This window comes from Cyprinodon tularosa, unplaced genomic scaffold (genome assembly GCF_016077235.1).
Source record: "Cyprinodon tularosa strain WSP-4 unplaced genomic scaffold, ASM1607723v1 ctg174, whole genome shotgun sequence".
Taxonomy (NCBI): domain Eukaryota; kingdom Metazoa; phylum Chordata; class Actinopteri; order Cyprinodontiformes; family Cyprinodontidae; genus Cyprinodon; species Cyprinodon tularosa.
In genome coordinates, this window is record NW_024038565.1 from 543,333 (window position 1) to 569,364 (window position 26,032).

At 37.3% G+C, this 26,032-nt stretch overlaps 1 protein-coding gene across 7 annotated transcripts in view; it reads left to right on the forward strand.

Moving 5' to 3' along the window:
- pde1cb (phosphodiesterase 1C, calmodulin-dependent b) overlaps window positions 1–26,032 on the forward strand; it is a 177,589-nt gene that overhangs the window by 1,918 nt on the left and 149,639 nt on the right. Inside the window, exon 1 of one of the 7 annotated variants that reach the window (XM_038281703.1) lies at window positions 21,013–21,521. The exons of 5 other annotated variants lie outside the window; for them this stretch is intronic. In XM_038281703.1, coding sequence (XP_038137631.1) covers window positions 21,440–21,521 — 82 coding nt within the window. In that variant the 5' untranslated portion in view covers window positions 21,013–21,439. Of the gene's footprint in view, window positions 1–21,012; window positions 21,522–26,032 lie in introns of those variants that run through there. One more of the 7 variants, XM_038281702.1, reaches the window with a different exon arrangement.

The following is a 26,032-nucleotide window of genomic DNA, read 5'->3' on the forward strand; positions in this document are numbered from 1 at the left end:
ATTGGAGGACTTTTGTCTTATGATTGCAGGGATGTGCTGGTCTAACTACAATTATAAATGATGTCTAAATGTATTTGACGGCTAAATAAACCCTAAATGGTGTTCAGTAATTAATAGTATGAAGATATTTGTTCACCCAAATTAGAAAGTACTACAATAGTTTATGTAATTCACTGTGTCTGTTTTCTCCAGGATTAATGTTCCAGGGTGTCTGTTAGAAAAAAACAACTCTGGGGTTTATCCCTTCACTTTCTTAGAAGTTGAAATCGGATCTTTTTATTTTTTCCAGAGCTGTAACCACTGCCAAATATTTTATTTTTGAAATAATTGCTTAGAGATATACAGTATCACCCTTCAATATAAATTAAAATGTAAAATTTGAATGCATAATAGTTCAGTTGCAACTTGTTCAGGAAGCCTTTTATTGTTCCAATTAGGGATTTAATGTGGGAACAAACAATAACTTGATAACTCAAAATAAACTTTCAGCATTTTACTAAAGTTGCATTGCATTTTATAACCATCGTCAAAATATATTTTGCTGTTTATCAATCTGGTAAACAAAAAAGCGCCGATGATAAAAAAAATCATATAATGGGATTGTGGAAGGGCAGGGCATTGTAATCACTGCCTAAATTTTAAACTGCAGATCTGTTTTGTTCAGTTCTCATATTTCCTTACAGATGAGAGCAATCGGTCAGTTTAGAAGATCAAAAGAATATTCTGCTGGAAAAGTATTCATTGAATGGATCCTGAGCTCTTTGAAGGCTGCTCACAATGCAGCATATCTCTAGTACCAAAGCATCTCTTTGATGTTTGAGATGTCTGTGAGATTAAAATAAGCAAAGCTGACAGTTCCATCTATCTGAGCAAATTCACATGTGAAACTGCAGCATTATTATTATATATGTGCTGAGAGAACACAGTCACATATTCACATTTGGTACTTGTCAAATACAAGAATAGAAATCTTTTACCCGGAAACTTCTTTTATTTTCATGTGTATTTTATGGGCTCCTGAAACAGAGTAATGCACACTTATGAAAGGAGTGAGTAGATTGTGTGTTAGGGCAACAGAATAAAGTGTGAATCAAGCTAAAATCATGATTAAATGATTAACTGTGCACATATATGGAATACATTTGTAACAACTTACATTCAAAATATAAGAAATTATCAAAAAATTTAACTCCACATATATCAGATAAAACCCCTTGACTAAACTAGTAACAGTCAACTAAACTAAGCTACTTTGTACACAAATGAAATGAAAAAAAAAAGATGGTTAAAACCCATAATATAAATATGCAATATTATTTTTAGCATGAATTTAAGGTTTGAGAAGCATATTTTATTTTGAAGAGTTTGTAACTAGGTAAAACTAACTTTCAACTAACTTAGAGCAATTAGAAATTATTCAAACCAACTCACACTGAAGGTCCAAGGAGGTAAATAAAACATTATTTGGTAAAAAAAAAAAAAAAAAAAAAAAAAAAAAAAAAAAATATATATATATATATATATATATATATATATATATATATATATATATATATATATATATATATATATATATATATATATATATATAAATAAATAAATGGTTTGCCTAAACCATATAGTTGTTTCTTAACCTTTTGTGATTAGACCTTAGGAAATAAGTGTAGGTAAATACCACCAAGCACCTTAAGCTAGGGTTGTGTTAGGAATATTATTATTAATGATGTTTGACTCTGTTACACCCTAATATTACCTGTCTGTTTTGTGTCATAACTAATATTTTCCCATGTAGTTTATCTAATTAAGACAGTTCCTCTGTACAGCTAAACAGTTATCATCTTCATTAAGTTTTTGGCCAAGGTTTGGGAATGGAATGAGATTTTGACAAGGCTAGTGCCATGGATGTCTCCTCATCTGCAAACGTGTATGATGTAATGATGTGATGTTTGTGGCATACTGGAGTTTTATAAAATGCTTCTCTAACTGTGAATTGGGGCCACTGCATGAGATGTGAGTCTGGTTGATAAGCGCTGCCTTCTGTAACCCTAAGCAACTTCTCTGATCTGAGTAATATTACAATTTCTGTCTAAATCTGTTGTCATGTCTCCTGGTTATTTAATATATACATTATGAAGTGTTGAAAGAGTTTGTCTCAAGTGATCCCTTTTCAGGAAAATAACCAGAGAAAGCTTCAAGGTGTAAACACAGAGTATTAAGTGGTAGGCGGTGGATTAATTGATTGTGTTTAAACCCTTGTGAAATAAAATATGTTTTAGCTATGTAAACAACAGCTCCAAACATGTCAGCATGGGGTACCATGCGTTGACCTTTAGCTCATTGTTAGGTTACTTTACCCAACAGTAAAAACATGGAATTATCAGAAATCATCAAAATCCATGTAGTTTAACTGAAAATCTTTCCCAAAATTCACCAGATCTGCAACCTCTGTTAAAATCTCTCTTTTGGAAAGGTGAAGTGTTTCCAAAGTTCAGAAAGGTTTAGCCCAGGCTGTGTTGCTGGATAGGTCTGTGTTGTAACAGCCTTACCAGGAGGCCTCTGTCCTTTGTGAGCTCCTGGTTCAGGATCGAAGTCTGGGGCTTCTGAGTCATTCCATTAAATACTGGAAGACATGTTGCAGAACATCTGTTTTGAACAATCTGGTTCTGAGCTTAATATCTTGCACAAAATTTAAACATTTTAAATCGAAAATCATGTTGACTGTTATATATAGTAATCCAGATGACATGATGAATGTTTTTAATAGTCTTCCAGTTTCTTTTGTTTATCTGTACATCACTTGCTCCATTACTGTCACCTCTGGTTTCAACCACTGTATATCTATCCCAGAGGAAAAATTCCTCCCCCTAGTTAGTTCCTCAAATATCCTCTGTACCGTGGTGTTTCCATGACCATATGACAGTGTCAACTCCTGTTGGGTTTCCTCCCTGCTCCCCAGTGATGATGATGTGTAATAAGGTTTCTCATCATGACTCCCAGTCTAACTGTACTCTCATTTGCTCCCTCCTAGCGAACAAAAACACAGACACCTGCCTCCCTATCAGCTTATTAGCCTATTTGGTTATGACTCCTCAGTGTCAGACAAACCCAACAGCGCAACAACCTCATTGAGGATGTACTTTTGAAAGCTATTTCCCATCTTTTGGAAGTCTTAGAGGATTCCAAAAAGATATCTGGAATATTTATCCCCAAGATGTGATGTATTAAACAAATGTGCCAAATAACTGTCAATGACAATTTTATATCAAGGTTGAACTCTTTCTTTACAAAGACTTCATGGATAATATTGATTACCGTACCTCTTTATTTACATTTAGTTACATTTGGCAACATTCCACACTGTTAAAACCATAGTAAATTATCTAAGTAATGTGTTTAGTATGACCATCAACTTCAAAAACGTTGAATCAAATATTTTGAAACATGCTATTAGTACATTTAGTACATCAGTTACCATGTCTTCATATGAGTCCTGTCTTAATATCCTTTACAACAGAATCACAGAACTCTGTTCCTACTGTATAGGGTGGATGTCCAGCAAATTTCAATATGCTGCTCAAACACATAACTTTCAAATGACTGTACCACCTCTTAAACATGTCAACGGGACTTAAGGAGGCCTCTTAATGACCTACTCATTTAATACAGATTGGAAATAGCATCTCAGCTGGAAAACTTGAAGTGAACCAGCTGGGAGTATTGAAGTTGATCAATATTGAAAAAAAAAAAAACTTGCATTTTGTTAATGTTAATTTATTATTGTCTGTACAGCACTTTGTCACATTTGTTTTTAAAGTGCTTTCTACAAAAAAGTAGTATTATTAGTTGTATGTGTGGCCATGTATTTGTTAACTTGTAAGAACATTTTTCTAGGAATATACTACACTGTGGTTTGGGTGTTAGGTCCAATGACTGGTTCCCATTAGGCAGTTCTTGCCTTTTTTTTGGTTAGTTTTAGGACTAAGGTGTGAAATGAGGTCTGTCAGCATCTGTCTTGGATGGGATCTGGGCTTCTTCTGGTTTTCCAGCCTTCTTTAAATCTCTCCATTTGTAAGGCCAAAAAGCCTGGCAGAGAGATGCTGGAGTCGGGAATATAGTCCTGTTGCCATGTTTAAGTAAAACATATAGCACTGCATTGCTGACATTCTGGCTGGATCCTTCCTAGGCCTTAGAGTTTCCCTAACTTGTTTCCTAAATATCTCACATTGCTCATAATGACTGATGGAATAGATGGCTTGAATTGGCTGCATCTTTCTTCTCTTTTTGCTCCTGCTTTGCATCTTTGGTGCCTGCTTTTTGACTCAGCTGGTACTTGCAGAAATAGTTACAGTATTATTTAACTATTTCCGGCTAATGAGCTACTCCTGAGTATAAAAAAAATAAACAAAAAAGCCAGCTTGTACGTCCTTCCAGTTGCACAGCATCAGACACTAGGCGCAAAAAGAAATAAAAAGATCTGAAAAAGAAACTCTGATCCACAAACAACGGCATTAAAAAAAACAAAAACAAATGGTAAAGGGCCTGTACTTATGTTGAAGTTAGCAGAGCTACTCCAATGTGCAGCCACCTTAAGTAGTGTCACGACACATAACAGAAGGGCCCAGTATTCAGGCAAGACAGTCAGTGGAATTATTTGTTTATTTATTCAAGTTTATTTAAAATCTAAGGATCTGCAGTTCTGTAGAAGCAGAGGCTAGGGCGTCTGAGGCAGAAAAATTCGGATTTAGTTCAGTCCATTCCCAAAGAACAAGGTAGGATCCGGCTGGTGGGCTGCCAACAAGGTGCGGTGGGCGCCACCTAGAGTGACTCAGATTCTGCAGCCCTGGAGAACAAGCAGGAGTCGGCACAGGAAGGCTCAGTGATCCAGGAGTCCAAAGACAAGTCAGGCAAACCGTTCAGCCAGTAACAGGCAGGCTCAGAGGGCCAGCACTCCAAGGACAGTTCAGGCAAACTGTTCAGATGGGAGCCCTCTCACCACTAAGATCAGACGGGAACAGGCAGGCCCAGTGGTTGAGAGACAGAACGGATCAGGATCAGGATTTCAAAAACACCAAGGAACTCTAAAAAAACTCTCACTGCTGGCTGGAGAGAACAAGATAATCTATCACTGATGACTGGATGCAAGCACCTTAAATAGAGGCAGGAGCACGTGGATCAGATGAGCAGTGATTACAAACCGGGCCGAGATAGACAGGTGAATGGAATGAGTAATAAGCCACGTGCGGATGCTGTTCCTGGACTTCAGCTCAGCTTTCAATACCATCATCCCACAGCATCTGATAGGCAAACTGAAACACCTGGGCTTTAATACACCCCTTTGCAATTGGCTTTTAGACTTCCTCACAAACAGACCTTAGTCAGTCTGGGTTGGACAGAACACCTCTGATGTTGTTGTCTACCTTAACAAGCAGGTCAGGGCTGCAGAAATCCACATATAAGATAGAAAAGTCTGTTGAGTGTAGAACTATTGGTTGCACAGACTAAAAAGCAGACCTTTATGAAAGGGTAACTGGAACAACCTTACTAATTACCTTAACTAGGTAATTAAGTCATTAAATCACCTGTACTTGGGTAGAGTGGCACAGACTTGCAAGGCACAGGTTTTACAGGCTCGAGTTTGTCACCTTTGGTTTAGATAAATCACATTTATTTTTTAGAGGGCCCAACACCTACATTTGATTGAGATTGTTTTGCATATTATATATTTGCTTGACAGATGTTACTGACTTCCTGAAATTAATCTTCATCAGCTTAAAACCTCCTCAAAAATATATTGAAGTTTGTGGCTGTAACATGACAAGTTGTGGAAAGGTTCAGGTGGTATACAAAGTCTATGTTGGACGCTTGATGATATTCAAGATTTCTCTAAACATAACATAACAGCACAGCTTTGCTGTTTTATCATTTCTTAAGAAGATGTCTACCTTTTCTAGAGATGACTGGCTCCAATAAAATGCTGAACATTTTATTTTGAAAGCAGACCAAAGACTTTCCCAATGGCTTTGTATGATTTAATTTGAAACCATGCTGGTGTATACATCTTTAAATAAACCTGTGGTACTTTCGGCTCAAAGCAACTTTTCCTCCAATTTTTTGGAGTCTTTTGACAGCAGGGTCCAAATTACTATTTGTAAAACTCTGTTTTGTCAGCTCATTTCCCTCCGGTTTGCAACACAGTCTAACATTATCTTTAAAGGTTGCTCTAATGAGTATTTAGCAGGGGAAAAGGCAAGCTCCCTGACACCTTATGTGTCTTAATTACATGTATGTGTCACTGTGGTGACAGTGGTGTGGGGACTGACATAGTGTGTGTCATTCCACAGTGAAGGGGAGACCTCTAATGAGCTTGTTTTTCCTTCTTGTTGCGTAGTTATTGTCATTAACTCTAAAATATAGAGATAAAAAAACAGTAAAAAAAAAAAAAAAAAAAATATATATATATATATATATATATATATATATATATATATATATATATATATTAAGAAAAGAATATCATAAATATCCTAAGAATGTTTCAAAGTTTAAACATACTTAATATTGCATTTATTCATATAATAACATGCATTAAATATTGTTAAAAGGAAAAACCCACAACATTTTTTAATAATGTCTGCAAAAGGATGGTTCCAATCCAACAGCCTTATTCTCAGCCTCCCCATCCTCACACATAATTAATGTCTATTAATGATTGCCTGTCTTAGTGTTTGATGGCAAGATCAAAGGTTGAGCAACAGTTCTTCCTCTATGAACACCACTAAAAAAAACAACAACAGGTGTCTTTTTGTCCTTGCAATTTACTGTAATATATTTATTTACTGTATTATTCTTAAACAGATTTTCTCAAAAAAGAAAAATGTCATCTTAAACCATGCAGGTCTTGCAAAGATACAGTCAAAACTAAATCATATCCATTACTTACAAGGAATGAAACAGATAAATAAAAACGGTATAATGGCCTGGAGGCTTCAAAATGGTCTAATGAGTGCTATTTGCTATATTAAACTCTTATCATCTGCTATGCAATATATCCCGTTTGTCAGACAGGCTCTCCTGTTGCCTAGGGATAATGATGTTGCAATGATCCTTGAAGCAATAGGAATTCAACAGGGATTCAGTAGCTATGCAGTAATGCAATAAGGTCTTGAGCTGAAACCGTGTTTTTTTTAATGTACTACACTATTTATTATTTAAGCTTCCAATGTTTCAAAGTTGATTTTTTTTGTTTGCCACTGTTGTATCTTTTTAGCTCATATTTTTAACTGTTCATCTTTTAAATTTTTTTTTAACCCCCCCTAACAGAAATCAATTGCTCATTTAAGGTTCTTAAATTAGACAGCCTAAAAAAGGCCTTGATAAACCAAGATATTCTAATTCTTTCTAATGAAATGTGACTGGATATACAATACCATATTGAACAAGCTAAAATATTTTTTAGTTACTTAGTGAGAAGTAGTGATGTTATGAGATGAGCTGAGGCTTCAAGGCGTGTCAAGTAGTGGAGGGGGCGTTTCCGCGAGGCGTAGAGGCTTGCTTCATTTGGGGGAGGAGCCAAAATAGATGACGTCCAAATGCCTACCAAAGCCGGAACTTTGGTAGGCATTTAAACAGTTTCTGTGTTCAGTCAAGATAAAGGAGTTTGTAGGAGAATTGGATAGAGTTAGGATATTTTCTAAGAATAGATTGGTTGTTAAAACAAAACATTGAATTGGTTAAAATTAGTTTTTTTAGATTAAACAATGCAATGAGCAAAATCTGAGCAAGCCATTGTTCCAGATGTAGTTGGTTTTTTTGTAGTATTGCTTTCTAAATTGCTGTGTTCTTGCTAGTGGCATCAGCTGTAAGAGATGTACTTCTACTCCTGAGATTATTGTTTCAAGACCCACCTCAGACTTTCAAAACTCAAAAAAAAAAACAAACTCAAAAAGAAGTCCAACAGAAAAAACCATATCACTATCAGGAAGACCATTTACAGAGCCTTGTTACCAACATGGACCAGGGGAAATTTGCTTCATAAGATCTATTTGGCTTATTTGTGTTTTTGTGCATGGGTTTGTGTGGGTAAATGGATATGCTTAGTGGTATACACTCACCGGTCACTTTATTAGGTACACCTGTCCAACTGCTCGTTAACACTTAATTTCTAAGCAGCCAATCACATGGCGGCAACTCAGTGCATTTAGGCATGTAGACATGGTCAAGACAATCTCCTGCAGTTCAAACCGAGCATCAGTATGGGGAAGAAAGGTGATTTGAGTGACTTTGAACGTGGCATGATTGTTGGTGCCAGAAGGGCTGGTCTGAGTACTTCAGAAACTGCTGATCTACTGGGATTTTCACGCACAACCATCTCTAGGGTTTACAGAGAATGGTCCGAAAAAGAAAAAACATCCAGTGAGCGGCAGTTCTGTGGGCGGAAATGCCTTGTTGATGCCAGAGGTCAGAGGAGAATGGCCAGACTGGTTCGAGCTGATAGAAGGGCAACAGTGACTCAAATAACCACCCGTTACAACCAAGGTGGGCAGAAGAGCATCTCTGAATGCACAGCACGTCGAACTTTGAGGGAGATGGGCTACAGCAGGAGAAGACCACACCGGGTGCCACTCCTTTCAGCTAAGAACAGGAAACTGAGGCTACAATTTGCACAAGCTCATCGAAATTGGACAATAGAAGATTGGAAAAACGTTGACTGGTCTGATGAGTCTCGATTTCTGCTGCGACATTCGGATGGTAGGGTCAGAATTTGGCTTCTACAACATGAAAGCATGGATCCATCCTGCCTTGTATCAACGGTTCAGGCTGGTGGTGGTGTCATGGCGTGGGGAATATTTTCTTGGCACTCTTTGGGCCCCTTGGTACCAATTGAGCATTGTTGCAATGCCACAGCCTACCTGAGTATTGTTGCTGACCATGTCCATCCCTTTATGACCACAATGTACCCAACTTCTGATGGCTACTTTCAGCAGGATAATGGGCCATGTCATAAAGCTGGTATCATCTCAGACTGGTTTCTTGAACATGACAATGAGTTCACTGTACTCAAATGGCCTCCACAGTCACCAGATCTCAATCCAATAGAGCATCTTTGGGATGTGGTGGAAGGGAGATTTGCATCATGGATGTGCAGCCGACAAATCTGCGGCAACTGTGTGATGCCATCATGTCAATATGGACCAAACTACCCTGAGGAATGCTTCCAGCACCTTGTCGAATCTATGCCACGAAGAATTGAGGCAGTTCTGAAGGCAAAAGGGGGTCCAACCCGTTACTAGCATGGGGTACCTAATAAAGTGGCCGGTGAGTGTATGTATTGAGTATGGGTATGTGAGTTAGTCCTTAACCTGGAGTGGCAAGTTGTTAGACTTGTGAGAGAGTAGAAGGCTTGCAACAAACAGCACCCAAGAAAAGCAAAGAATCTTGAAGGCTTCAACAGCTCCAGGCATAATGATACAAGTTATCACCCAATCATAGCCAAAAGTCCCATACATAGGTATGTCATTAACTTCTTAACATCCACCTCATTTTGGGTAATCCTTGCCTATTTTGCATACCCAAATGGAAAAGCAATTAACTTAGGAACTGTAAGCCCAAATTACATGTGCAATACATTATTTGAAAGCTAACACCCTCTAGTTTGTGAAAATATAAATTACAATTGGGTGAGTAGAACACAGACCAACCTGCATCAGTTCAAACATGACTCAAAGTTGTTTTTTTGTATTCTCTGAAATGATAGGTCTTTTTTAACAGCAGTAATAAAGGCATTCTTGAGAAAAAGCAGGTTTTATTGTATTATATTTGTTATAACTCTCTGAGTTATCAACTTTTAGACAAGTTTTTGAAATATTTCTTTGTATTCTCTATTAAATATCTTTAAATGAGAACCTGATCATAGCTGGATTATAGGGAAATTATGTTTGTCCTCTTCTGGATCATGGCTCCAGTGCTTACTGGAACATTAAGAATCTTAAACCATGTCTCTAATCATAACCCTAGGTTTTGCAACAATAGGATCCAAAACAATTTGCTTTTACCTATTACTTATTTTTGTTTATAATCTTGTCTTGCTGTGATCATAAAATTAGTATCAATCACAGTTGGCAAGGGTTGATGCCTATTTCCATTAATTATTAGGTAAGAGACAGAGTACACCATGGACAGGTTTCTAGTCTACAAAGAGTTACAGATAAAACAGGACAAACAACAATGTATGGAAACAGTCATATGTAAAAGCAATTTAAAGAGACCAGTTAATCCAACATGAACATCTTTGGATTTGGGAAGCAGAAAGTACCCATTTCTGAACAAGCAGAGTAAAAAATTTCTATCCAGAGAACCCTGCACTCATTTGTACCAAGGATTTTCTTGCTCCATATCACCAGGTCTAACAACCCTGCAACCATGCTGCCTTTATTTGTTTTAACTATCATTTCAATAAGCTAAGGAAGTTACACTCAAAAACTGTTTCTATCTAACATAGTTTTGTTGGACAGTACCTAACTTTAAAATACACTTTTATTTACTTGAATAATGCTTTTTGTAAATTCAGTAAAAGAGACTTGCCTAATGATTTCCACATTGATAATATCATTAAAAAAGGTTGAAAGAACGGTAAAGTATCTTAGTGTATTACCTTCAGATCTACGTAGTGCAGGGCTGTGAGTCATTTTAGGAAATTGGTTTTCTTTAATATATTTCATCCTCTGGGACTGAATAAGAATCTGAATAATATCTGTATTTCTATATCTTATCCTAGTCTTCTTGCTCATTAGAATATTTCCGTTGCAGTATAGGTATAGGTGAGACAGCAGTCTGCTGCAGCTCTTGCCTCTCTTATGGTTCACAGCTGGCAGGCTTTTTACACAAGGTAAATTTTCACTCAGCTTTTTCCAAAGGCGTGCTGTTGGATCATTATATAGATATCAGACCATACAGATGACATTTAGGCCTTGGGTTAGTTTGAAGTCAAAAGAATCTTATCAGTCTGAACTAGAAACTTCACAACTGTGATACCGAAATGCTGCATAATTAACTGTGCTATCAGAAGCATTTACTGTCAGTTTTTTCCACCAGAACACTGCATTGACTTTTTTATCCTCCTAAGATGTTTTTTGACAGAATAATTAAAGAATAGGTTTTATGATTCAGCTGTAGGGAATTTAGTTAACAAATTATTAATTAACAAAAAACATCCTACACATCTACTTTTAAACTCCTTAGCAGCTTGAATGTCATTTTTTATCTACATCATTTAAGAATCAGCACCTGAAGAAGCCAATGCTAATGTCTCCATGTGAAAATGTGACTGAAAATAAAAATTAATGTGATTTATATTATAGTTCATGGGTTTGAATTTTATATACTAGTTGAAAATAACTATGTGATAAAGTATAGCAGCATTCACACAAAGTTAATTTTATTGAGAAGTTCAGATAATCTGAATCGAGAATCATTATGTCATGAACCGAGGACAGATGGACCCAGTATTCAGGAGAGACAGTCAGTAGGAAAGTTCAAAAGGTTTATTAAAGTTAAAACCAAACAAAAGCGGAGCTGTGGCTCGCGGACACTGCAGGCGGGGGGGCGGGGCACCGCCCAATCTCAGACACTCTGGGGGAGAAACACAGGTAAGTGACCACGATCAACTGATAGGAGATTATCTGTGAAGGTCACTTACCTGGTTTAACAGTCCAGACCACGAGTGTCCCCAGTGCTGCAGTCCCAGAGGTTATGCTGGAAGCTGATCCTGGTGAGGGATCCAGAACAGACAGGAACAGAAACAGGTGGCAGGATCCAGACTTCCAGGTATCCACAGGCTTCCAGGAGGGTTCAGAGTCAGACTGGGACCAGAAGCATGACCAGGTGGTCACGCACAGGAGCAGACAGGATCAGGTGCAGACAGGCAGGCTCAGTGGAAGAGGGTAGCCGAGACAGGACGTAGGAACCGGAAGTTGAAGCTGGACTTAAACTGGTCTCCTCCCTGGAGCCAGGCTTACTTTGATGAAAACTGAACCCCCCCCCCATAATGAGCCAAAAACCCAGAGGACTCTGCGGGGGAGGAACAGTGGACGATCAGGAGACGAGACAAACACAAAAACTCTCTTTCCACTGGCAGCTAGGATCCAGGACATGAACCAAATAAAACTGAACAGACAGACTAACAAAAAGACAAGCAATGATCTGGCACTGAATGCTCAGGCTGAACTGAATATAAACCAGAGGAAACAGGTGAGAGAGAAATAAATAATAATTGAGGCAGGGAAGGAAGAGGGCAGGTGAGAGGGATTACTAATTAAGGGAGAGCAAACAGGCCAGATCATGACACATTAAGAACTGGAATAGAAACAAAGAATCAGGATAAAAAATGGAATCCTTCAAATTCCAACAAAGCCCATCCTACCCTTGATCGGAGTCCTATAGAAAATGTTTAAATGTACCCACACATGTGTGTATGAGGAAAATTCCCTAAAACCCAACCCAGTTAACATAGTAATGTCTGAAGGAATGGGCCAACATAAATCAAGCTAGTATGAGAAAATTATGAAAGGATAGCCAAAAGATTTTACACATTTCAGATATTTAAAATGCATTTCAAACTAATTCCAAAGACAATGTAGGTGAGGTTTATACAGAATAAGAAAACAATTTATTGTAAACATTGCATCTCTGCCATCAGTATTATTGGCCAGAAGGAGGCGATTTCTATTTGATTATCCATGAAACTGTGCTTCTAGAGTCCATCACACCTTTATGTTGACATTGACAGTCACCAAAAATAATAATATAAAATTATTTTAAACAGAAGTAATAATAATAAAAAGGATTTATTTTGAACCGTGGCAGTTAGTATGCTAATTGCTTTTAGCACCAAAGTGACTAAGCACTGAATGCCTCTACATTTCTCAGCTTTGCAACTACAAAGGCTTTTATTAGTGTTGCTTGAAAAACTGTTACTGTATTTAAACTTTTACTAGGCAAATCTAAAGTTAAAGAAGGCCACACAGCCACCTACATCCATATGAAAATAAGAGCAGAACTACTCCAGTTCTTCAGGTAAGTGTTTTATGTAATCTCCACTCTCACCGCAAAATGCAATATTAAACAGAGAGCTTCAAACATGCTGCAACTCATGTAAACACCTGCTTTTGGATGAAACACTTTTGCATAAAATTCACCACTTAAATTCATCCGTCCATCCACCTATCTTCCTGCTTCATCAATCAGGCTCATGGTGGGGTTGGTGCTTATCTCCAGAAGTATATGGGCAAAAGGTGAGGTAGACAGGTTACCAGTCCTTCGCAGGGTAGAACAGAGTCCTGCAGCCATACACAAACACGCTCACACTTAAATACATGTTTTTGCTATATCAGACATTACTTATTTTATTATAGCTTTTATTATAAATGAGGATGTTCATTTATCTTGTATCAACAATAATACATTGGCAGAGCTGAGGTTTAAAAGGCTTTTTGTGATTAGAAAGGAATGTGCCCATTTAGGTAAGTATGCAGTTAAGAGGAGAGAACAATAATAACAGGCACAGTACTTCCAGACATGCCCCTTTTAACACATTGAGTAACCATGAGCAGGGGAACCTTTAGACTCGAGTGAGTGAGTTCAAAATTAGGTGCCTACAAAATGTTAACTCCAAAGGGAAGCGAAAGCCAGGAAGACACAAGAAAGTGGCACAGAACATCAAAAGCTTTCTGATTAGCTCAAAAAATAAAAAAGAGATAGATAACCAGTGTTTATCCTGTTGACTGAAATTCCAAGAAGATTTATTTCAGCTTTAGTTTTTCCTTGTTATCTTTCTTGTTATCTTGATAGTTATGAATTTCCCAAGACTTGCTTGTAAAATATCACTGTCACACTGCATAGAGGTTATATATTTATCCTTGTTATCACTCTATATATACCACATGCCAGGGTTTAAAGGTTGCTTTTTCCCAGTGGGTTTCCTAGATAAGAACACTTATCACTGTTTGAATGCAGATTGCTCATCCTTAATGTGTTAATATGTATGGCTGTTTCTTGCCAAGCTTGGTCAGTACCATTATTTGTGTAATAAACTGTTGTCATCCCTATACTGGGAATATTCTAATCAAGAAACCTTTCTAAGATGATGCAAAAACTCTATGAGTTAAAATAAATCATGACAGTGTATGATAAAACCATCTTAAAAAGCAATCCGAGGTAGAATCATTTACTAGGCGACAAGGTAAATGGAGAAGGTGGATCTTTACCTTAGCAGACTAGCAGGGAAAGACTATTTCTCAATCTTGTATTTGGAATGATGAAGGTCTCGGGCTATATTGTCAATGTAAATATGACAGATTTCATCAGACAGGTTGGATCAGAGATTGCATCAATCAAGCACAAGTATCTTAGTATCTTTTTTTCGCTAGAGACTGTAGAAGGGAGCAGGAGATGGAAGGACACATTGAGTCTTAGTCTGCAGTAAAATGGGCTCCGTTTAGACTTTTTACATTTTTACTAGTCAAGAGATATAGATCATGACTAAAAGAGCAAAATACCAAATAGTAGTAAAGCTGCCTCTGCTTTACTTTGAGGAGAATCAGCTAAGACATTTTGGACATATTATTTTATGACTTCTGCTATGGCATGCTTATCAAGGTTTTTGAGGCATGTTCAAATAAGAGGAGGCACAGAAGCAGGTCCAGAAATAGCCTGAAGAACTGTAAAGCTCTCCTGGCCCAGGTATGCCCTGGAAAGTCCCAGATTTTTAACTTGGAAGAATCATTTAAGATGGAGATCTCTTCTGCCTGGATCTGTTAACACCACTGCCTTATTTGGGAGAAGAAAATGCATGAACACGACACCAACTGCATAGTCCTTTGTTTTCTCATTTTAGCTTAGAAACAAACAAAATGCCTTGATTACATCTACCACTAAGACTTGTAGACTTAAATACCGACTCAGCCCTGTTTAAATGTGTTTCTCCACTAGATAAAGACAATAAACTACTTCTGTGTCTCCTTTCTACTACTGATAAATAAGAAAAATTATTTCTTGATCAGCAGTATTGTTCTTTTGTGTGTGTGTGTGTGAGGCGGTGTGTCTGTGTCTCTTTACAAATTTCAGATTCTTCATATTAAAGGGGAGTTATCCTTTTCAATACCTCTATATGCATGCTTGATATGATGGATTCCTGCAAAGTCAGTGTCTATGGTTGCTACATTGCAATACAGTTTGTCCAAAGTGAATGCTGCAAGTCAATGATGTAACTAGAAAAAGCTGTTTCGCAGAAACAGCAAAGTGGGAATGCTTTTTTTGCTGAACAAAATAATAAAAATTAGCAAAAGAAACTGCAAGAAGGAAAAGAAGCACAAATTAGCTGAGGAACATATGAACATGTGATAGGAAGTCTTCAGAAACTTCAAACTGCAGAAAACATTTGAATCATCTGAAGATTTTGTAGGGTAGAATCATTTGGCAGCAAAATGGCAGAAACAGACTAATCTTAAAAGCTGCACAGCCAAACCATACATGATATCAAAAAATGTCTTAAATGTGGTCACTAGAAGGGTCTAAATGTAATATCTCCCAAGTTTCTAGAAAAAGTTCTAAAGAAATTTTAAGGGGGGGCACCTACTTTCCAGAAACATGTCAGATGAATTAGCAGCAAACAGAAAAGCTTAATTCCTGTCCAGAAAGAGAGCAGAATGAAGCCAAAGTTCACAACATAGGCTGAAAAGTATGAAATTAGCTGAAGTAGAAAATAAATTACAAAGAAAAACTTGAATCTTATCTGGTTAAAGAAAAAAGTAGTAGCTTAAGGATGGGAAGTAAAATGTTGAGGAAGATGGTATTGAATAAGTATCAAAATTTTGAAATCATATGTGGAAATGTCAAGACTTGGCAAGAAAATTTGAAATGATTTAAAATGTGTCGGTTGATCAGCATAAAGAAAACAGTGTCATCCTTAGAAGATTGAAAATCTAAAAACCTATGTGCAAGACTGACCATGAGAAGCAGAGTAAGGATAGAGAGAGAAGCTTATAGAAAGAGAGCCAATACCACTTAAGGAGCTGAATTTATCAAAAAAAACTTAGGCTGCATGTTACGAGGTTAGCAGATGCTTTATTACAGTGTTAATCTTAGAACCTGATTAAGAAATATGCACTGAGGTGTGTGGTCAACAGGCCTTGGTAGTGTATTTTGAAGAAATTGGTTGAGTTTGGGTCATAGCTATGAGCCATACGGCACAATGAATGAGTGTGTAAGGAAGAGGCTTTTATTTTGTAGGTTCCCTTTAGTCTTATTTTGATAGTCTTTCATGGATGTGTGTCAAGGGAAGGGTCAGCAGTGATATAGAATCCATTTCTAAATATGAAATCACTGGTTTTCCATGTTATTGGGTGAATAGATGCTGTATTAGAGCGTAAATGGGAGACTTTTATTGTGAAATTCGCTCTGGGGTATGTTTTGAAAAGGTTCCTAGAGTCTAATAGAAACAAGCTGGTAGAGTTTGGGTCATAATGCTGAGCCATTTGCATCAATTACTGCACGAGTATAACATAGAGGCTTTTATTTTGTAGGGTAACTGGAGTCTTATTTTGAAAGTTTAGCAGGGTTGTGTGTTGAGAAAAGGGTCAGACCCAGCAATGACACTTGATGACTTTTCAATCATTAAATCACTCTTTTCCACTGTTATTAGGACAGGAGATGAAGTGGCAGTGGGAGGCTTTTATTTGAAATTTGCTGTGGGGTGTGTTTTGAAAACCCCCCTTAAGTGTAATTTAAAAATAAGTGGTTGAGTTTGGGTCATAATGTTGAGCCATATGCTGGGAAAAAAATATGAGTTTAATGTAGGGGCTTTTATTTTGAAGGGTCCCCGGAGTCTTATTTTGAAAGTCTATCAGGGTTGCGTGTGAAGGGAAGGGTCATGGCCAGTAGTCATATTGTATCCACTTCCTAATGTTAAATCAGTGTTGTCTCCCTCCATTAGATTAAAATGTGCTGTTTAAAGTGGCGGAGGTAAAATCTCTTTGAAGCACGGTTACCCCGACGACGTTAACGAGCCTGTCAGTGACAGAGAGACATGCGCTTCACTTTCGTTCCTTTCCTCTCAGGCTTTTTTGAATGGGAATATCAGCTCCGAACAAACGAGTGCTGAAGACAAACCGTAAATGATTTCTAAAAAATTCTTTCAGTCTAAGTGACAGCTTATCTTTGTCTCAGATTGGAATAACGTTCATGGCTGTAGCTCATTCACAGCCTTAATGGGAAGGAGAAATATAAAGGTTTGTAAATCCTGCTGGTCTCATTAAATAACATGGAGTTCCATGGTAGAGGTGAGCTGTCAAAAGCAAAACTTCCCCTCCGAACAAACGAGTGGTGAGCCAAAAATCGTAAAAGGTATTCAAAAACTTCTTTCACCGTGGACATTAGCCATCCTTCAGCTTCGACTGTGCCAACTTTCTTGTTTCTACTAAAAACTATTTGGCCACGGTGACGATGTAAAAATTTGCATTTTCTGAGTTTGAGGATTTTTCTCAGAATCAACGTTTTCCTATGCACGAACAAGTTAGCTAAACAGCTAAACCATAAATGATATTGAAGAAATTCCTTCAATGTGAGTGCTAGAAGGGTCTGAAGATGTTCTATACCAAGTTTCATGTTAGTACATCATATAGTTAAGAAAACGGAGCGATACGAAAATATGTATCGTTTTGGATTTTGTCTGTGATCTTTGGAAAATCTTTCATTGGATTTCTATTGGGGAAGTGTGGACTTCTTCGTGGTCTGGGCCAAACTGTCGGAAAACTGTAAATGCCACACAAATGAGGCTTACATTTCCTGAATCCTGACAAAAATCCCTACATTTTGATGTATAATTTATTTCAATTGAGTGAAAAATGAGGGAGTGAGAAGAATTTGTTCGGAAAAACCAGAACAGCTCAAAAGATAGAGCACGCACTCTTGCAGTTGAAGAATTCCGTCCATAGACTTCCATTATAAATCTGAAAATCTTTAAATTTTCTTTAAAAGTTTGAAGCTTCACTGAAGCAAAACTGTAAAAGTTAGCAAAAAGCTGAGTTAAACAGTAATAGCAGAAAGATACGGAAACATTTTAAAAGTTGAATGGTGTTTCTAACTGAAAGTATGCTGAAGTAGTTAAAGGTCGAAGATGATAAAGTTTTAGCTGAATTTAGCTGAAAACTAAGAATTCTACATGCATTTCAATGGGACAAAAAAAATGCAGAAAAAGCAGAATATTGCGAAAACTACAAAAAATATCTTTACCAAAAGACATAGCACAATTCTCCTGAACAGGCTGAACGTTTTGATACCAAAATTGTTGAAATCGGTTGAAAACTGCGGGACTAGTTAGAGTCAGAAAAATTTTAAGTGAACAACAATAAGTGGGAATGCATAAGCATTCCCACTTGATTATGTAATCAGGCGGGAGTCCTTAGATATACATTTTCTGAATTACTTTTAACAATTAGCTACACCTCAATGTTGTCTTTTGATAACTGGGCTCAATTTGCAATTTGATTAGATGCATACTCCATGTATTCAGTAAAACATTCTTTAAATAAAATGATCTGACTGAATGGAATGAATATGTTAAGCCATAAAATAGGATAATTAGATATTATGCACTTGAAATAAGAGACTGCAGTTGTTTTTCTTATTTTAAATGTAAGGTTTCTTATTCCATTGGCAAGATGTTTCAATTGTCTGCTCAATTCAAGAAAAAATGCACTTAATTTAAGAATAATTCACTTATTTAGATAAAATTTTTGCAGTGTATTACATTCAGGTTTGGCATTTTACTTTTTCATTATAACATAAGAATATACTGTGATACAAGCAACTTTGTTGCTCTTTCTCAGTGATGTTTCAACTGCTAAGACCTGAACCTCCACCAAAGGTTCTTACAGTTTTGTCAGGATTTGGTTGTGGTTTGAGGACCCAAATGCAGAGGCAGGGAGGCAGAGGTGAGTTTCTTGTTGATTTAATTAAATGTTAACAGACAACTGAGGCAGGCATCAAAAAATCCAAAAATCAAGCATGAAAAAAGAAAAACACACCAGAAACCATGGAGACTTCAGGAACGAGGAAGACACAGTGAGAAGGAGTTGGGGGAAGTTAGACGAGGAACCAGCACTGAGGAACTGCACAAGGAGTGTATTTATTGGAGACTGAACAAAGAGAGGACTAAGGAGCATATTGTGAGCAGGTGTGAACATAGCAGACTGGAAATGAGCTAGTGAAAAAGGAGAACACTAGAGGGCAACAGAGGGCAACAAAAAAAAACTGAAAACCTAAAATATTACTGGAAAACACCACAAAATAAGAATTAAACCAATAAAACTAGAAAACATGGAGCAAAGTAAAACTGAATACTCAAAAGAAAACATGACAGAACCAAGACTGTGACAAGTTTCTTTTTTAATGAGAATTGTCAGCTTGGGGGAAAACATACCCATGTCATGATACTGCCACTACCATCCTTCATTAGCGGGATGGTCAGTCTAATCCACAAACAAGAGGCTCTTTTTATTTATTTATCTAAAACGTGATCAAAAAAATTATTTTCCTTTGATTTATTAATTCCTAAAAAAGTGTTCATGAGGAGGGAGCTCATGTGCAGGGAAGCAGACAGATTTCCTCTGTTATGCTTGAAAAGTTCAGTTTAGGCAACTGGACGTGGAGTTTGTTCCCTAAACGGAACCTTCAAGCTTGACCAGGACCTGGATGACTGAGAATCTTCACAGACATGTCCCTTTATTATGCATGCAGCAAACCCAACAAAGGTTGTAGAGAAATACCTACATCATGGTTATTAAACCTTTATCAACTTGTGATGGGTAATAGAGAGTTGATAGATGTGGTATCATCTAAAAGTCAGATGAAAACAAATATATATATATATATATATGTCACCAACTAAAGATAATGAACTTAGTATTTATGTCTCTCTTTGTTATATAAAAATCCATTAGGATGTGCAAGTCTAATGTTCCTAGTGAACAGGGTTGTTTACAAGCTCTTTATTAAATAGAGGCATGTTGTAATGCTTCTAAATCCCCAAGCTGCATTGTCACATTGTGTTTCTGATGCTGCACTGATTGGGGCTGTTTTTAGCAAAGCTGCTCAGTAAGAATAAACTGAGAATGAGGGCATAATACACAAAATGAAGGCGCTTCAGCTAAACCGCTAAAATCAGTTCTCTGAAGTGATTTAGATAATTTTACAGTCCGACTGACAAACCAGTCAAGTGAGAATAAGCCCCATAAATCAGATGCATCTAAAAGCTGTGAATGGTAGCTAAATGAAGAATCAAATTCACAAAGCAACTTGTCATTTTAATTTGTACATCTTATTAAAAGGGCCCTTTTTATTGAATTTGGGAGAAGGTCATGCCAGAAGCCTTCATAAAGAGCCCTCCGATACCAATCAGAGGGGAGAACTAAACATGTGAAAATGACATAGCTAAATGTCAGAGGGTGCAAACATGCTGAATTTTTTTTTCATCTTTTGCTGTACATTTCTGTTTAGATGAGAAAATGTGCATTGGCAAAATTAATGGAATGCCATCTGATAAATCAGAAAAAAGGGAATCTTTTTTCCTTGCTGTATTCAGTAGATTTAAATGTTCATCATTCAGATGAACTCTTTATATGCTCTAATGCCCTTCAACCTTTATGTGCCTTCGTAAATAGCTCTTGCAAATAGTAAGGCTGTGATACATATTTTAATAACTCTCTCTGACTAAACACAGATTATTTAGCCAATAGCTTTGCTTAATGTACAGCGGTCTATTAGTTTAAGCTGCTTTTCCTGTAACTCTGTGACTGAGAAAAACTCTGACTGACTCCTGTAACCTTTTGCCTTTTTAACTCACAAAGCATTTGTGTTCTTTCTATAAATTCTTGACAGTAGGTGGAGTCACATTCACTAAAACACCTCTAGAGATGTCATCTCCGCCTAACCACCACCACCTCCACTGCCACCCACCACACACACCTACTGTACCTCTTAGAAAAGAAAGATGAGGAGAGAGAGTAGGGGGAGAAGGAAGGGAAAGGAGAAACACCAAGAGGAGGAAATACAAATCAGAGAGCCATAAGCTTCTTGAAATGAGCTTGTTGAGGTGTGAGAAAACAGAGAGAAAAGGAGAAAAACATTTTGTACAACAAAGACTCTGGAAAGGGAAGGGCTGGAGAAATTCTCCCTCTCTGCTTTTTGTTGCGAGAAGTGGAGAGTGTTTGACAGTTTCCCCTCCAGCGCTCGACAGCAACCAGAGTCAGAAGGAAGGATTTTTTTTCTCGATCCCACCTCCATGAGTGGAATTACATTGACGAAGTGAAGCAGCGCAACGCTACTGACAAGAGGTGCTGAAAGAAGGGTATAAAGCCTTGGGGGGCAACTGGAGAGTGCTAAAGTGATGGAGGCTAACTCTAAAAAGCATCGATTTAGGAAGGGTCGCAGTGCCACCTTCAGCATTGATGGCTTCAATATCACCATCGGTAAGCAGAAGCATGCAAAGCAGGAGGGAGCTGTTTACATGTGATCTCAGTGTAGAAAAAAAGTATGTGAAGAGAGCAAAAACAAATGTCTGCCTGCTATCAGTACATCTGTGCAATGAGCCATAGCACCAACTTAACATCTGTTTGAAAAGATACCAGTTCTACATCTCTGCGGAGATTAAAACAGTAGTTCATTTAGGCGAAGTTATTGCTTGTGACTGTAATGCAACTATGGAAACAAGGAGACTTAGAACTAAAGCTGAGTGCAGCTGACGTCACCAGGAATTAATTGCATTGTCTTGACAACCACAGTTAATGAACTTGTGTACCACTTACATTGTCCTTTTCTTTATTTTTTTTACTCTCTCGCAGGAGTGAGTAATAAACCCCTTTGTAAACACACCACTTTAAAGATGTTCCAAGCTGTAACCATCTGATTAATTGTGTCCCTTTAGCAGACTAGATTAAATTTTTCAACTTTCTGTGTGCTTAATGAATCATTGTTTTCACAACACGTACAAAATGTGATGTAAACAAAACATGCTGAGTTAGTCATGAGGCAGTCTTGTTTAGTAGAAACAAAAGAAAAAATCATGAAGTTTGAAGCCGCAATAACAACATTTTTTAGCACTGACTTTAGGACTGAAACAATCAGATTAATCATGATTATTCAATCGTTGAAATAATTTAGTAATCGATCAATCATTAACTCAAGAATAGAGACTATAAAACATGCCTTTAGCTGACAGAGCAACCCATTTACAGCAGTAATTTTACTAAAATTATAAACAAATATGTAAATATTTTGCATTTAAGATAAAAAAAAAGCCTTTTAATTTTAGTTTCACCTGCTTAAAGTAATCTTCTTTAAGTAATCTTTGCTATCCGCTAATCACAAATTAATTGAAAAGATAATCGACAGATTAATTGAATAGCAAAATAATCATTAGTTGTAGCTAGTTGATAAGACTAACTACTGTAGCTGCAAATTTGCTGCAATATATTTCTGGCTGATGTTTTTGTCACTTTTGAATGTTGGTGGTGCTTTCACACTCATGGTAGCATGAGATGGACTCTAAGACCTACACAAGGGGTTCAGGTAGTGCAGCTTATCCGGGAAGGCAAATGTGAACTGTTGAAGAAGGTTTTGCTGTGTCTTTCAACAAAGTGTTCAAAGGCTGGCGGCGCTACCAGGTGCTACAGGCCAGTACACCAAGAGATGTGGAGGAGGCCGTAGGAGGGCAGCAACTCAGCAGCAGGGCCGCTACCTCTAGAGCACAAACAGAGACCTGCAAAATAATCTCCAGCAAGCTACAAATGTGCATGCGTTTGCTCACATGATTAGAAAACAAACTCATTGAGGATGGTATGAGGGCCTGACGTCCACAGATGGAAGATGTGCTCACAGCCCAACATTGTGCAGGACGCTTGGGATTTGCCATAGAACACCAGGATTGGCAAATTCTCCACTAGTGCCCTGCGCTCTTCACAGATGAAAGCAGGTTCACACTAAGAGACATGAGACAGATGGAGCAGAGTCTGGAGACACAGAGGAGAGCAATCTGCTGCCTGCAAGACTGCATGACTGGTTTGGAAGTGGGTCAGTGATGGTGTGGGGTGGCATTTCTTTGGAGGGCCACACAGGACTCCATGTGCTCGCCAGAGGTAGCATGACTACCATTAGGTATCGAGATGAGATCCTTGTGAGACCATATGTTGGTGCGGTTGGCTCTTGGTTCCTCTTACTGCAGGACAATGTTAGACCTCATGTGGCTAGAGTGTGTCAGCAGTTTGTGCAAGATGAGGGCATTGAAGCAATGGACTGGCCCCCCCGTTCCCCTGACCGGAATCCACCTGAGCATATCTGGGACATCATGTCTCAATCCATAAACAGTCTGTGCTTGCACCACAGACTCTCCAGGAGTTGGCAGAAGCTTTATTCCAGATCTGGGAGGAGATCCCTCAGCAGATCATCCTCCACCTCATCAGGAGAATTCCTAGGCATTGTAGGGAGGTCATACAGGCACATGGAGACCACACAATACTGCGGCTCATTTTCACCTGTGTTAAGGACATAACAACAAAGTCGGATCAGCCTGTGGTGTGTTTTTCTATTTTAATTTTCTTTGTGACTCCAAATCCAGACCTTCATTGATTAAGAAATAATTTCCATTAATGATTTGTATATGACTTTGTTGTTAGCACATTCAATTCTATACAGAACAAAATATTCATTGAAAATATTTCATTCATTCAGATCTAGGATGTGTTGAGCGTTCCATGTAAATGTTTATTAAACAGTGTATATTGATACAAATAGAGAGACAGATAGATAGATAGATAGATAGATAGATAGATAGATAGATAGATGATAGATAGATAGATAGATAGATAGATAGATAGATAGATAGATAGATAGATAGATAGATTGATAGATAGATAGATAGATAGATAGATAGATAGATAGATAGATCGATGATAGATAGATAGATAGATAGATAGATAGATAGATAGATAGATAGATAGATAGATAGATAGATAGATAGATAGATAGATAGATAGATAGATAGATAGATAGATAGATAGATAGATAGATAGATAGATAGATAGATAGATAGATAGATAGAGAAAGTCTGCCATCTTAGAGTTGCAGTCTTGTTTCTATGGTCACTGCCTGTTTTGTAGTCCCAAGAAAACAGATGTGTGATTGCTAAATCTGTTGATTCAAGACATTACTTTTATTTGCTATCATCCAAAACAAAACAAAACAAAAGAACAGTAGTCTTCAGACAAATTTTGACAATACAAAATAGTTTATTGTAATGCTGGAAATGTTGATACATTGTCTAGACCTGAAAATCTGTCGCCTGTAAAAAATGTTAAATATTATTGCATTATGTTTCTCTACATCTGCATGCTGTTCTGCACAGTATGTATTGGATTTTATGGTTAAAATATTAATTATAAAGAAAACTGTGTACACAATGTTATTCAGGTCAGTTTTATTGGAAACAGTAATGTTAATCTGTAATCTCAACAAACAGACAAAAAAGTTTCCTGATAAGCTTTTGCATAAAGGAATAACAAAGTACTATCAACCAAAATCGTCATTAGGGTGCACACATTAAAAACTGCTCTAAATTATTTTATTATTGCACAGAAAATACATTTAATTTTCCGCCTACATGATCCCATCCTCTTATGTGTAAAAAGCATCTCAGTAACACGTGTTCTGTATCATGAAAATCCTCTCCAGTGAGCATGGTCGTTGTCATGGTAAACCACTAGTGTCACAATGAATTGTTGACTGGTCTTAGGTTTCAGCCTGCACAGCATCACCTCCTCTGATGCGTGACTCCTTACTGCTGCTGCCTCATTGCCTGTCTTGACTCGTTGTGTTTTCTCCTCTATTAAACTCTGAACCTGAACTGTAGCTTGCAGCCTCTGTGCAGATTCGAAGCGGGGTGTTTTGTCATGTGTTAGGCTTATTAACACAGCTGATGTTACAAGACTCATGTGGAGAGGAGAAATTTCAACTTTTTAACAGCTGTCTTGGAATAACCAACACCAAGGGCTCTTTCTTTTTTTCAGATCAGTGATTTACAATGTTGTGTTATGTTTTCAGTTCTGTGCTTATTCATTTGTTTGTATCTCAAGGGAGGCCTTTTGTCAAAAGAATTTTTTCGTATGCATCAAATTTGAGCCCAGCATTGTACTGGCTAAAAGTTGTAATTACAAGCTAAGCATTCATCATTCTTTCTCAATAGCTGATGTAGGAGCAGCAGACAATTGGCATGTGATTCATATCTTTTTTGTTATAAATCTTGGCTAAGTATGAGTTTTTCCATAACAGAAATATATTCCTGCCCTGCAAGTATTTATTCATAATCTCCGTCTGATCTTTATGCACTTTTAAGTATTTTTCAAACAAAGAACAGTTTAAAGAGATAATTTTCCTTTATGTTGAACTAGTCGTGATATCTAAAACAATAAATACTAAATAAAAAACAAGTGAACCATTGTTGTTGTAAAAATATAAATCATTTCAATGTAAACATTAAAGGCAAGCCTTTAGGTTTATAGAAATGCACAAATGACCTTTTCCGCTCACAGTAATCTCATTACAGTAATCTCTGTTGCTTGTATCAATATTCTTAGAACATAATAGTGAGTCATGATAAGACCTCCAACTGTAGTTTATTTTATTCTAAGTTTTTTTATAGACCTGCTTACAGTAGTGCCTTAATGTAACGTGGAACGAAAATGTTTGTTTGGATGTTTTCAAAATTGTATTATGTTCTGTATCCTTTAATCTGCTACCCCTAAATAAAATCAAATGTATTTACCATTGCATGGTAATTAATATCATCATTCCATTTGTTTAATTTTATTTCAGAATGAATACACTTAATTACACAGGGTTTTGTTAGGAAACATTTGGCCTCAACAGTCGGCTTCGGCAGATGGCCCCTCACAGCCTGGTTCTGCTGGAGGTTTATTCCTGTAAAAAG